This window comes from Antrostomus carolinensis, unplaced genomic scaffold, assembly GCF_000700745.2.
Source record: "Antrostomus carolinensis isolate BGI_N321 unplaced genomic scaffold, ASM70074v2 scaffold34528, whole genome shotgun sequence".
Lineage (NCBI taxonomy): Eukaryota > Metazoa > Chordata > Aves > Caprimulgiformes > Caprimulgidae > Antrostomus > Antrostomus carolinensis.
Window position 1 is genome coordinate 14,358 of NW_010335638.1, and position 14,891 is coordinate 29,248.

General features: G+C 37.6%; 1 protein-coding gene across 1 annotated transcript; it reads right to left on the bottom strand.

Annotated features, from left to right (window-relative positions):
* Positions 1-253: 253 nt before the first annotated feature.
* NELFA (negative elongation factor complex member A) lies at positions 254-13,909 on the bottom strand (the record flags this gene model as incomplete). Its single annotated transcript, XM_010174629.1, has 10 exons — positions 254-611; positions 2,186-2,285; positions 3,278-3,534; positions 5,820-5,931; positions 8,253-8,341; positions 9,210-9,279; positions 9,426-9,556; positions 11,366-11,455; positions 12,408-12,569; positions 13,738-13,909. Coding segments are annotated over 10 exons (1,368 nt in total), but the record flags the coding sequence as incomplete, so codon positions are not given.
* Between the last annotated feature and the right edge of the window lie 982 nt (positions 13,910-14,891).

A 14,891-nucleotide genomic window follows, 5' to 3' on the forward strand; every position in this document is an offset into this window, starting at 1 on the left:
TTTACAATAAAGATCTGTGCCCTCATTTAATGGTAAACCATGAATGACTGTGCAGTAGTCTTCTCTTCCGGTACTCAGAAGTAAACTGCTCCCATCTGTAATCTTTCAGTTGTGATCTCCTTCTTCAGCATCTTGAACTGTAGGAAAGCAAAAACCCACCAAAACTTCCCCCCCAAGATCACTTTTCCCTCTCCCAAGATTTAAAAAAAAAAAAAAAAGAAAAAAAAAGAAAAAAAAAGAAAAAGAAGTGAGTTTGACACCATCTTCTTCTGCATTCACTGAGCCCGGTTAGGTTGAAGAGCCACAAGTTTTACTCTGGAGGGTAATAAGAAATGTACACATGAATGCCATTTTGTACAGTTGACATACTCTATGAGCTGGTTGACTCTAAGCTTGATTTGGTCCAGTCTGCTGTTGCTGCATCTCTTAGGAAACATTAGTTATAGGTTTGTACTTCTTGAATCTGGTCCATTCACCAGTAGCATAGTTCATTTCAAAGACCGTATCAACCAACATAGTGGTGCTGCCAGTGCCATCTGCCTTTGGTAAATCTTCTGTATGCTCACTAAGTTTAATTTGGATGATGTCACCTTGCTCTTGGCAAGGATTCTCTGTGAAAACAAAAATAGGAACAAATTATACATTTCAGTACTGTATCAAAAAAAGAAAGAGCACTTGATGGAGATTCCAAACCTTAGGCCGAAAAAATCCACAAACAAACCCCAAACCCAAAACTGAGCAAGTAATGGCACTAATACACATAGCCACACAAAGATCTTCCTCCCTCCATACATCACAGACTGAGCTTTGAGGATAATAAAACCAGACCTCAAAAGATCAACCTCAAGGCTAAAGTAACTGAAGAAAAACAAAAGGGGGAGTAAAGCATGCCAATGTCATTTGTCTGCCTCAAGAACCATAAGAGAAGCTTATATTTAAATGGGAGCTGGTAAACTTGAAGGACCAGAGTTAGGTTATTTGGGATACATTTTGTAGTTAAAAACCTCAAAAATTGTCAGCTGTTTGGGAATCCCATACAGCTTCACTGAAATCACTCATCCAAGACTCAGTTCCATTCCAGTAGAAGTATGGAGTGTTACACTTCAAGGTACTGAAACTGACACTCAGGAAGCTCAAGAATATCTTAGTTGGCAGTTATTTACCCAGCCTTCAGAAAGTGCTGACATTATTACTGAAGGAATTCATGTTTTTATATCCGTATCTATATATATGCATATGTGAATATATATAACAAACATGCACACTTCCAAAATAATATTTTACTTTGCATTAGAAAAAGTTGTCTATGTAGATATTAAAGTACACCCTCCTACTGCAATTTGAAGTAGCATCTAGTACTAAGAACACCATCATTAATGCAAGATACATAAAACTTTCTTAAAGCTCAGGGATCATCACAGTAACTCGACCCTGGTCATCTTCGATAATGTACTGCATTAATCCAAATGCATGAGCCACATTTAGGCTCCAGCACTCCAGTGATAAGAGCCCTCAAATACCAAATTAGAAACCAGAGCTAGTGCAGATCACAGAGTTCACTTAAGGACTCTTAAGCCCCTTCTCATCTGATAATCTTCTGGTTAAAACAGCCTTGGTCTACCAAGGCCAATATATGACAGGATCTAGCTATCAGACAGCTTATCTCCCTGTGATTCACAGCACCTGTAGTTACCTGGAGTCTCCAAGACAATAGTTGCTACACTTCTAATGCCGAGGAACTACCAAAGAGGCTCTGTACTACACAACTTGTACCTCAACTTGCCACAAAAGAACTTACTCGTATTGGTCTTCTAGACAGACTACTAGGACCTAACTAGTCTGTTCACTGTTCTGACTGGCTGCCTTGTTTCTCCTCAACCCATAAGCCACACTATTACATGTGTTCAGTTATGTCTATATTGTGTTTAGCAGCTGCTCTGCCAGATTGTTTGACTAACTGGAAATCGACTCTAAAGACTTGTTTCCAGGTAGTTACAACTAAGGTATTTAAAACTGTAATCCATAAACTATATACAGTCCAGAGTAAGGCAAAGAGTCCAGCAGATACAGAGTAAAGCTAAAACAAGAGCCTTGCACTCATATATGCATATTTAGAAATGCTAGGCTGTATTTCAGATTTGTATTTCAGTATTCAAAAGCAAGCTACATTAGTTTCAATACATGCCTCTGGATCCTGCCATGAATCCAAGTATAAGAGCCTTTTCTGGTCTTGTAACTTTGTTTGCAGTCTTGAACATTTCCTGTGCAGCATACATTTGCTCCCTCTGCAACAGATATAACAAATATTAATTCCAATGGAGAATACACTGCCAAGGGGTATCATATTAATATCTACAGACAAACGTAAGGGTAAGGTGAAAGTCTGTAGACCTACAAGAAGGCTTTCCCTCTAACACCTACACCTAACACTTACAGCAGTGACAACTGAATTCTGAAACCAGAAAAAAACAACCCACACCTTTAAATAGTTACAGAAGCATCTACTAAGAGACTTAATGTTTACAACAATTTTGTGTTCTTTATGACATTAGGAAAAAATAAGAAAAAACCCAATGTTTCCTCTACAGTCCAAACCCAGGCTTGCAATAGTTTCAGAGGAATTTTTTTTTTCTTTAATAAATGAAGAAGAGGTATTGAAAAAGTCACCCAGTTTCTTAAAGTTCAGATCTTTCAAGTCAGGCTTACAGATGTGCTTTGCAAATTCCTCAAATCAGCTGCATCTTGAATTAGTTACCTGCTAAACTTCAAGCATGGCATGTAATGTACACCAACATACCAGCAGTAAGAAGCTTCAGGACATAACTGCTGTTGAGTTTAGTTTCCTCCCAACTCTCAAGTTTTAAGAGATGTGTAATGGGGAGGTGAGGGGATCAAGGAATAATCTATCGATATCTTTCCTCCTAGCATGGCAACGACAGGATCCTTTTTAGCAGCTTACATTGTATGCAATTGGCTGGGCAATAGCTCCCAAAACTCTTTAGAATGAGTAACACAACATTATTTTACATAATGAAGAGTAGTAAATATAGACATCATACTGTAACATCAACACTGCACAACTAAAAGTGTTATGATGAACATTTTTAAGACAGCAAAGCTAACAAAGCCACAAAGCATTTTCAAAATCTTTGGTTATAAAAAAGCAGCTTCAGCTATTCTGTGATCCAAAGGCCAGGAACTGCCAACATACTAAATGAGATCTGTAATAAAAGTTTCCATTTTCCAATCTACATCAAAAGCAGATGGTTTTACTCACTGTGAGAGAGAGGCTTTTTTTAGGTGGTGGCTGTTGCTGAGTTTGAGGGGCCACTTGTGGTGCTTGTGCCGCAGGAGAAATGGCAGGAGGTGTGGTAGGTGTTAGGGGTGAGGTAGGTGTAGCTGCAGGTGGATTAGAGTTACTATTATACATGGGTGTTCTTTGTTTGAATTGTGCAGGAAGAGTTGTGGTAGCATTTGGAGCTGCAGGCTCTTCAGTCTGTCTGTTAGTCTGCAAGGCCTCTCGTGCAGAGCCAGCTGCAAAAACCCATCAGGATAATTAAAAAACATTATAATCCACAAACAGGATTAGCATCACTGGTGGCTTTTAAAGAAAACGAAAAATTCTGATTATTCCATTTTAGCACCACAATTCAATATGTCATCAAATATCTATATGAAAAATTGAAGAGCAAATGCTCTTTCCACTCATTTATCTTCAGCAATAATTAGATAACTGAGGGACTAGCTGTCCAATTTGGATTACACTATATTTAGCACCAAATTTTATGTTATATCAGGTTTATTAAATTTAAACTGCTGTATTTATTTTTTGGTTAATATTGCTATAACAATGGTACTCTGATCCTACCAGGATTATTGCTGTACTGTTACATAGAAGCCAAAACCACAAAAGCATTTAATCAGTTTTTACCTAGAGTAGCAGCAGCTTCCAAAGGAAATGGTAATTAAATCTCAGCCAGTAATAAAAATGGAAATACACAAATACTTGAGCGGATAACAGAATTAATTGTAGTCTTCACAAATCACTCATTATTTAAACACTAACTGCTAAGAGGGTTAAAACCCCATAATATTTACAAGTCCTGTTTCTCAAAGTTGATCCATTCACCTGCACTTAAGGAAGTTACTAATCCAAACCTGGCTGCAGGTGGAGGTTACATATATGCCAAAGTTACTGTGATTTCACAAGCTACCATCTGCCCAGCAAACAGTAATTACCCAGTGCACACTCTAACCAGTTATATTCTTTTGCAGCTCTTAAGACAGAGGCACAGCTTCTTAAGCACCTTTCACAAATCTCATGAGGTTTAAGCTAACTTATTCACGTGGTGCTCACAGGAGCCTAAAAGGCAGATACAAACCAGAGCTGCGCTGATGCTTTTCAGATCAGATTTTAGAGAATGAGGTCTACCACTCTCCATCTAGGCAGAGACACAGCACTGGTTTTAACAATATAGCTATTATCCAGTAAGATGTGGAACAGGACAGTGAACACTTGAGAGGACAAACATTTGTAACAATTAGTTACCCCTTAATTTTGTACAAATCTCAAGTTTTATTACTGGCTTCCTCATGTCAGAATAACTGACTTGCAAAAAGTAATATCTTAATTTTGCAGCCTCAGTATATGAGACCATTTGTGGATCTTCTGTGTGCATCTTACACCAAGGAAACAGTTTTATATTCCTCATTGGTAAGACGAGTCAGACACTCCATACTCCAGAAGGAAAAAATGATTCAAAAAAATAGAGAACAAAGACAATAGAGAATTTTAAACTAGGCTTTTCCTGCTGTTGAATACAGTGCCAAGGCTCTAGAAAATAATACTAGCTGCTGACAACACTGATGTGCTTTTGGCTGCATTCCTTCTGGAGATGCCAGTTTTCTGCCAGAGAAAGATTTGCACAGACCTTCAGAGAGCTTCTAAACTGTTTCACAGTCAAGTGAAGTGATCAGGTTCTACATATGCATTTTTCTATAATGACCAACATGTCACAGCTCACATACATAGAGACAAACATTACAGTACCAAATCACAACAAGCAAGAGTAAAAACAATGCATTAAACTGAAACACTGGTTCTCTGTTAACTGCAAGGTCTGGTAATGAATCCCAGTTATGCACAGCTGTTAGTGCAAACTGATACATTCCTTTAAAGGTTTTACACACAGCAGGGAAGGAAAAGTAAAACCAAGTGTGTTAAAATAAAAGGTGTATAAACAAAGTACTTGTATGAACACTATTTTTTTTTTACTACAGGCAATTTTCTAGAATTGAAAATAATATAGCACTTTTCAAAATCTGCTGGAGCTCAGCTATTATCTATCAGACTGTTACAAAAGGGTAAAAGGAAAATGAATGGCTTGATCCCAGCCTGTGTGAAAGCTAATATGTACTTGTCTCTAGAAACTTGTCTGACTCTTGAAAGCAACTGTTTTGTAAGTGCATGCATATAAATGTGTGTACAGAGTATGTACTCTAGACTTATATGTATTACTGGTGCGTCTTCAGGGTCTAAAAAAATTCTGGATTTTATATTACAGAGTAAGGGAAAAAACCCAAACAGGAAATTGCTTTGCTTGCTTGACTTTAAAACAGGCATTTTCTTTATTTAGGTTAAATGACACATCTGGTTGCCTACAACCCAAAGGCTGGGTTCCTGCAATAGATTTTTAGACTGCTAAGGTTAAGTTTCACGAGTTGAGGGATAATAGGTTGATAAATAAAAGAAGAGTGACACAGTAAAACTGTATAGAGTTGGAGGTATTAGGTCCCAACAGCAAAAAAGGATCTTTTACCTGGCTGTGTTTCAGAGCTTGGGATGTATGAGGAAGATGGCACCACACTGGGGGTAGCAGGTAAATAGCTTGTAGAAGGTAGTGCAGGCTCATTGTTCAATGAGCCCAGTTTCTGTAAAACAGAAAAGAAAGTGTTATAGCCATACTGCATATATATGTGTTGTTTCTGCATTTTAAATACAATTTCAACATTATTTCTGCTACAATATTCCTTTTGGGAACTTAATTATGGACTCCTCTGTTAGGGTTGAAAGGGCAAACCTGCCCTAACTCCCTATACAAACTTCAGACATTAGAATTACACCAGGAGAGAAAAAGCACTTTTTCTTTCCCCTAATTCAGATCCAAGTTGCTTCTGAAGGCAAAATCTCAGCCAGGAAAAAAAACTATTACATAGAGTGTCCTTCTGCAAAGAGAGTCAAGCTGCTGTTCCTTTGTCCCATTACTCAGTTAGCAGTGTGGACACCAGATGATGAAATCTGCACAGATGGTGCTCTCAAGAATTACACTATAGTAATAAGTGATCTTCTGCCTAACCCAGTATGCTTTTCACTGTTAGCAAGCAGAAACCTGTGCTCATCCATGGGCAAAAGGCTTACTAAAATATTACCCAGGAGAATGCAAAGGCCTCTGGGACACAAGCAAATAGAAGGCAGCAGTAAAAGCACAGGTAAAATCTTGTTTCTACTGAAAGAGGCAGTCAACACAAACATGGTGTCATCTAGTATCAAGCCAAAAAAATGCCACATTTTGTGACATTTTTACATTAATTATACATGATATTGCACAGACAGCATAAAGACAACTGCATGGTATCTCTATGAAGATCTTCACTTTAGTCCAATCCAGTCTTGTAAACGTAAGGGGTTGACAGAGGTAAGAAGTTTTGGGGGAGTAAGTCTAGCAGACAAGTCATTTAAGGCAGCCTTACTAGGTAAGAGTAAGATGGATATTCTGTAACATGTGGAGCTTGCCAAAAAAAATACTCAGCATTCTGCAGTAAGACAGGCAATGACATTCACTCCTGACACAGGCCTACCAGTACCTGCCTATACATTATTTTTGGCATGTGTGTCAGATTTCTGCCCCTATAACCATGGAACTAGTGTTGCATGTGCTTATCATTAGGCTCTGGAGGAAAAAAAAAAAGCCTGGCTCACCAACCAAACCACAGGTCTTTTAAACAGTACTCTCCAAAGGCAAGTGTTGTATATCAACACATGGACTTACAGAGGCAAAGGTAATCATGACTACTTGAAATGTGAAACAAGAGAAGACACTTGAGATTTGAGATGGATGTCTCTTGCCCTGGGAGGCTTGCAAACACTGGGTGCAGCAACCTCAAATCATCTATAGTATCTAAAGAACCCAGTTGTCCAAATTAATTCTAGGCTTGCTGGAATAGAACAGACAGTTTCTAATTCAGAAGTGAGGGGAGGATCTAACATCCTTGTAAAAGTTATTTCCTGACTGAGAAAATATAAAGCTGCATCACAGCTTTTCCAATGCACTGAGTCTGAAAGGATAGGAAAAAACCCTACACACAACTCCTCCCCCAACTCCCTGATTGAACTACCTCTAGCAACAAGTTAGCTTTTTCCTTAGATCCTAAACAACTTTTGTATTAAAAAGAAAAAAGACTTAAGAGAAGGAGTGGCCACCTCTGAACTTTTTGGGTTTTGAGAACAACAAATCTCTAAGTGATGGGTAATTTGGACAGAGATCAGTTCCTCTGTATTTTTCCTCCCCTTTCAGCAGTAATGGGACTGGCTAAGCCTAGTTACAGATGGGTCTGGAGACCTCAGAAAAAGCTGCCTTCTGGATTAAGTGTCAATTCTCAAAGATTACAAGCTAAAAATACAGAAAAGACCCACAGAAGGTTACTAGAGTGTAGGTCCTTTTCTCAATCCAGAAGACAGATGAGCTGTAAAGACTTCTGTCTTACTTGGCTGCTTATATTCAGCTGTCTCTCCCAGGCATAGGCCAATGACAAGCGCTCCTCACAGAGACTTCTGTGGGCACTATTCCACTGGGGTCACAAAGGATGCACAGGCACAGAGTGAAACCCGCAGGAATTCCTGAAAATGATACTACCTCTCTAGGGTCACAGAGCACTCCTAGCACTTTCATCTCTGACTACAATCCTCAGTTACAGAAATGCCATATGCCATCATAACTTAAAACAGCAACAAAAAAAAATAAAAACAAAATCTTTACCTTCATCCTGCTTTGAATTTTTTCTCTCATTTGGCAAAAATATAATGGAATTTCAAAATAACTATGTAAAGACTTTTACATTACGAGGCACATTTCAACTAAGTAAATATCATTACAGCATTTAAGTGTTTTAGAATAACAAGCATCATGGTTTCCTCATTTTTGTTTTTTTTAGGTGTTTTTTTGTTTGTCTGTTTTCATTTTGTTTGGTTTTACCTGTGTAGACACAAGGCCAGCAGCATAATCTGGGGTAGCATTTTCTACTACTGTTTCTTCTTTGGCTTGTTTTTCCACAACTTCTGTATCTATTGCATAAGAACAGAAGTCAGTTCAAGGAAATTTTCTGAAATATTTAATTATATGTACTTTTTTAAACAAAGATATAAAAGGGCATTTCTCAAAGTCTGATAAAACATGGTTAAATAAGTATATGCTGAAAGGTTGGTAGATACAGTAGTCTTCACACACAATTTTATAATCAACCCAGTTGTGAGCTGAACCACAATGTATATCCATTAAGATATAGCAATTGAGCAACTGGGCAGAACTGGCTGAATTTGTGATATTAGAAAGCATCAAAATCCAAGCAAAAATTTAATTGCAACTATGATTTTGTTCTGAAATGGTACTAATTTTTTTGTAACAAATACAAAAAGGCTGGTTTGGGGCAAATATGCTGCCCAGTATATCTTCATGACATGGTTAAGTAGAGCACTGCACTGTCACTTGAGTTAAGAGCAGTATATCAGATATTATTCACTTGTTAAGATCTTTCCACCAGAATTCTGGAGAGCACTAAGTTTCTTTAACATTACTTTCAATTAATTTACTTGGCCACACAGCCAGCAGAAATAAGTACACCAAAATAACTAAGAACAATTCCAGTACTGAAGCCATTCACACACCTCTGTGCTGCACAACTGGCTAGTTCAATCCTTTCATGCAACTGAGTCAAGTTATTACCCAGGCACATGACAATATAAGGAGCATTAAAAAAAAAGGTGAGGATCCTCCCTTAAAGCATTTTTTGTTTGAGTTTCACCCCCCTCCCCCTCCTTTTTTAAAGTTCAGTTGAAGATGAGTTTTATCAAATTAAGAAGAAAATGTTACTACAAATCTAGATCCTATTGGCAAGTGTATTAATAGCCTTTGGAAGCAGCATGCTACACCAACCTAATGTCTTTCTTCTTCTCTTTGCTTCACGGCCAGCTCCTACCATATCCAGCTCAGAGATATCTAGAAGCTAAAAAAAAAAAGACCACAGAGAACTTAATAACCATTGTTAATTTTTTTGTACTTGATCTCAAATATTTCCCTTAATTTTTTCTTTAATACATTGATACTTGATCCAAAACAGCATCACAAATTCATTTGAAGGAGTGTACCTACCTTCACTCCTCTTTCTTTGCGCAAAGGTGTTCTTGAAGGAGGAATAGGAGTTCTGTTTCCAGAAGAACTAAATACACTGGGTGCTGAAGTACTCCTGAATGGAGCTTGTTTTGGTATTCCCTTGAGTGGTGCTTAGGGAAGATCAGAAAAGGCAACAATTGTAATATATGCTTAATTAGTTACAAAAACACAATAATAAGGAGTCCTTTGCCTTTTTTCCCCCCTTCTTAACACACACACCCACACATCAAATGTTTATAATGTGGAACTGTCTATAACACACTAAGTGTTCCCCAAAGGTCAGATTAGGTTTCAGCCTTCAAACAAGGAGTAGGAGTCAGTCTCTAGGCTAATGCTTGCAACCCCATTCTATGTGAAGTAATCAAACAGGTGCACTGCCATCAAAATACACTCTTCCTACATACATTGACACTTCCCTTACTTATGAACTTTGAACACATAAAAAGGTATTGGGCATAAATGTTCTGAATCCAATTATTGACAAAGTTGCTCTTTAAGATCTAGTTACTTCGGTAAAACTATATTTAATCAAAGATTCTTAGCCAAGCTTCTGTGGGGCTGAGCACTTGCAATCTACTAGAAAGGTAAATTACTACTTCACACTACTAGGGGTCTGAAATTCCAGAGTTGCTGTTTGCACAAGGAAGAGGATCCAACTGGGGTCTATACTGCAATCGGAAGACCTGCTGTCTCAGTATTCAATAGAAACTGACACACCTGTAAGAAGCTGTTTTCCCTCAACTTTACACTCTTGCCCTTCTAGCTCACATTTAACATAAGCGTTGAAGACAGCATTCTTTCATCAATTACTAAAAAAATCAGATACACATATAAAGGTCTTTAAGCCTCCTGACAATCTCATCATACCCTACAATTTGAATATAAACACAGAATTTTAGTTTGAGGCTAGATAATCTGTACTGAATATGCTTTGACCATAGGACAATCCTCTCTGACGAATCTAAGTTTCAGCTGAGTAAACTCCAGCTGATCCTATAACTCATAGTTCTGGAGACCATCTGGCTCTAAAGGTCAAGTTTAAAAACTAGCTTCCGTAGTTCAATGGCTAGAAAAAACGTCAAGTGGTCAATCTGTATACAAGGACAATTTTTAGTTCAACTTATAAGTACACTTTTTACATCTCCTGCATGAAAACGTGACTCAACTTTGGTACTCAAAACCACATCTTAAATAGCATTGACAAAGTACTTCATATCTTCTAACCACCACACCAAGAAATCACTCAAGTTTTACACCTCAGCACCATATTTCTGGTGAGAAAAGTTACAGCTGTGCAGCGATTTAAAGTATGAAACTAATTTTGAACTCTCCTCTGGCTCCTAGTCAAAAGTTTAGTTGAAAAATTCAAGCAGCTCAGGAACTTCAGCAAACGTTGAAATCTATTAATGCAAAGTTGAAGAATGATTATGTATCTTTGTCATCTCCATTAAGTAGAAGCCACTGCACAGCCTTGGCTGTAGAGAGCACACTGTCCCCTCTTCTCCATGCAGAATTACACAAATAGAAGATGCCTCAGTCTACTTCACAGCATTTCAAAGAGCACAGGAGATTACAGTGATCCACTCTGCTCCCTTTTGGAGCAACACGGCTTAGTCAGGAGTTATTCCTGGAGTAATGCAAATTAAATTCTTACCAGAGTCTATAGGCATGATCTAGCTGCATACATTTTAGAAGCATGGCAGATATACCTGACATTTAAGATAAACCCCACACTCTTGTTTTTTCTGACAAGACATGTCAGAAATATTTAAATATCAAGAGAGAGGGGAGGCAGAAAGGGATAAATCCTTTCCTTCAACAAGAATTAAGTTTTTGTAAAAACTAGGATGCAATTTTATTCTTCATCAAGGCTACTTTAAGTTATTTTCTTCCCACAAAGTGATGAAAGTGAGCCATACTTGTTGTATCTATCTTTTTGACCAGTCCCCTGCCTTTGGCATGGAAAGGCACTCCTGCAGTCTTCTTGAGCTGCTGTGCTGTTTCTGTTGCTAAAAAGAAAAAGGGCTTTAGTTATTACAAAATCTGTGCTGAAAAACTACAATACATAGCATCTTATACAAAATGTTATTAACTGATACATAAAAAATTGGTATAGCAACAAAGAAAGAATTATATTTCAATTAAAAACCAGGTCATTTATGTGAGGTAAACACAGTATTTGGAGAAAAAAGCAAAATCAATATGACTATGCAACTGACAAGAGGGTCTAAGCTAAAAAGTTATCAGAGTAGACAACTTACTTGATAGAGACTGAAATAATTAAAGGAAGTTCTATATAACATCATAAAAAGTTCTAAAACTTGTATCTAACCAGATCAACTACTCAAGTTACAAGCAAGCAAGAAGCAAGCTGCTGCAACAGAAAAGCAGGTACATGAAACTATTTTAAGATCACTTACAGTTCAAGCAGCTACCAATACCTATATGTATACATAGGCTACCTTTTGTGAGCAAAAACCCTCTTGGCTTTGACAGCCTATATAGCCATACTGAGCAAAAGAAAGCATTAATTAGCAACTCTTGCTCCCTTTTGCAAAAACATATGGCAAAATAAAACTAGGTTCTCATTTCAGTTTTGTTTCAGGAGCTTTAACCAAAGCTGTCCCTCACAAGTCTTCACAACTGACTGTTAAATATACCCATGAAAGAATATATCTGTGCTTTAAAAAGGTACAGCTTTTTGTACGGCTTGAAACCTGAACAGCATTTAAATCAAGATTAGCATTTTAATGTAATCACGGCCAGAATAACTTGCACCTTCTTTTCCACACATATCAGACTAGCAAAGAAAAAAAAATAAAATAAGAAAATCAGTCAAAGCTCTTGCAACAGAAAATGTTAATGTATATTCCCATACTGGAGCATAAGACTGAATATAAATTTTCCTTTCACCATTTAATTTGTTACTCAATCTTATCAACTAGCTGTAATACTACTTACATTTCTGCAAGAGTTCAGCTCTGAGAGTGGCACTTTTAGGTTTCCTTTTCAGCTGGAAGTGTTTCACTGGGGGAGTAAGTGGCCCAGCTAGTGTTGTCAAGGCATTTTTGTTTAAGTATTGGCATTCCAAGGGCAACATTGCTGAAGTTTCACATTCACTTACTGCACAAAGAGTTAACACAGGACACATGGGTATTAGCACCTCTTTGACAGCTAATTACAAAACATTTTACACCTAGGCTATACAGGTTTTTTAAATTTTAGATTACTTATTGAAACACCAAGAGTAATTTAGTTATAATTACATAGTATATAACCAGTTATTAGGAAGTTTGTTTTTCACATTAGCTTCCTAAGAGCTTCCATGTTAATCATACCTAGTCAAGTTACAGGAATCTTAAATATGCTACTATTGTCAGAGAGTAAAAAGAGATAAAAATGGTTGAATTCTCAGATTTCTTAAAAATTACACATAAAAAGGAAACTACTGAACAAAAGTCCAAACTAAAAGTGCAAACAGACAAACGATCATTTGTTTATAGTAAGAAAACAAAATGCTTCCACCTCCAAGACATTTCATTATTGGTCTGCTGCAATCCTAACTCCACGACTGACTGTCGGTGCCCGAGGGCTTTTTCTAGGCTAAATCAAACCCACTGAAGTAGCAGTAGCTTTACATCACCATTTACCACATTGCTTGAAGCAGCAACTGTGCAAGTGCCTGAGCCAATACTTTTGCTGCCAGGCAATCCATAGCTAGTCAGATATCAGCAGCACACCCCTTCTCCTGATCAGTCTCCCCCACAGCACCTCTCATTTGCTGGCTGGAGCAGCACTTCCAGCAGAGGTGCACCCCTCCTGCCCAATACAACAGCGGTGCTTCCACGCACACGAGGCTGTCTGCACAAGCACTGCAGAAACAGAGCCTTACTGTCATCTTTGGTACTACAACACGCAAAACAGAGCAATATATGAAAAAGCTCAACTTACTAAGCTGTAGTAAGGCAGTTATTAGCTATCAGTGCACGCACAGACTGTCTATGATGCTAATGGATCCACATTAACTTGCATGTTGCCCTTCAGAAACGCTCAGGGTAATACCTGACATGCAAGTTCTGACAACGTGTGAAAAGATAATTTAAGAAGTTACCATTCCTCAAATATCACAGTTCCCAGTCCAGTAACGTGCCAGGTCACGAACTGTGGCAGTTAAAGAGACAAGACATACTGCTTGTCCTGATACCAATACTGTTAAGATAGCAAGACTGCCTGTGAAGCCACAGGTTACTTCTGGAAGACAAAAAAAATGTCGCTGACAGAAAAGGCTTACCTTTTTCTCTAAGCTCTCCTAAAATATCTTGAACATTGGGATTCTGTTCTTCAAGATCAAGGTTAAGGGAGCCAGTATCTGGAAAGGATTTTAAAATATCAGCTACCATTAAGACCCAGGGGTCTGAATCCAAGGTAGCGAGCTGGACAATTTCAGTCAGTGCCCCTTTCATCTACCAAAAAAAGAAAAAGAAAATCAGCCAATTGGAAACTGTTTTAAACAGGTTATAGTTGGATTTTTTTATTTTAAAAAGACACTAGCATAAACATGCACAATGTTTTACTACTGGGGAAGGGAAGAGGGAGATTGCTACAACACAGTTATACATTAACTCTAGAATTAAGTAAAGAATGAACTAAGATAATTTTTTTTTTTAATATTGCTTTTGATCAATACAATGCAAGTTTGTTTTGAGCTTCTGGTAGCCCAAAGCTTTGTATAGCACTGAATATTTTTACTAAAAGCAACAGGATAGATTCTTACATTACTGTCTCCTTACATTCTACAGTTATACTCCCAGTGTACCCACACCTTATATTGAGTGATAAGAACATGCAACTAGAATACAAGCTATTTAGAATAAACATCTAAACGAAGATGTGCCCCTTTCTGGGCCACAGAACAATATAGCAGACAGACCATATCTGCATCAGACGAATGTAAACTAAGTCCTCAAAATTTTACTTAAGCTTAGATAAAAATAAAGTGTTCATGCTAATTAAAACTGTATTGTCTGACAAAAACTATGTATTACAGAAGTACACCTCGACCTTCAATATGCCACAAGTAACAAGATTTTCCATCTACCCAAAGTTTCTAAGAGTTATTTTTCTTTAAGTACCCATCTTGAAAAAGGGGAAATGGTGCATAAGATTAATAAAGAAAATTCACTGTCACAGTATTTTCTTTTAATTACTGATCAACACATCTGTTGGCACTATGAAATTAAATAAAAATCAAGGTGACTACAGTCGTGTTTACCCAGTGGATCTCTTCAATTAGTTGTTTTACTTCATCCACAGGTAAGCTTAAAACCCCCAAATAAAGACTGAACACTTGCTTTTTTTTTCCTCTAAGTAAATTTTTACATAAGCATTAAAGCATTAGCTTCACAGAGCTAAGATGTTTCAGATCTACTGTGCATCTATCAAGCC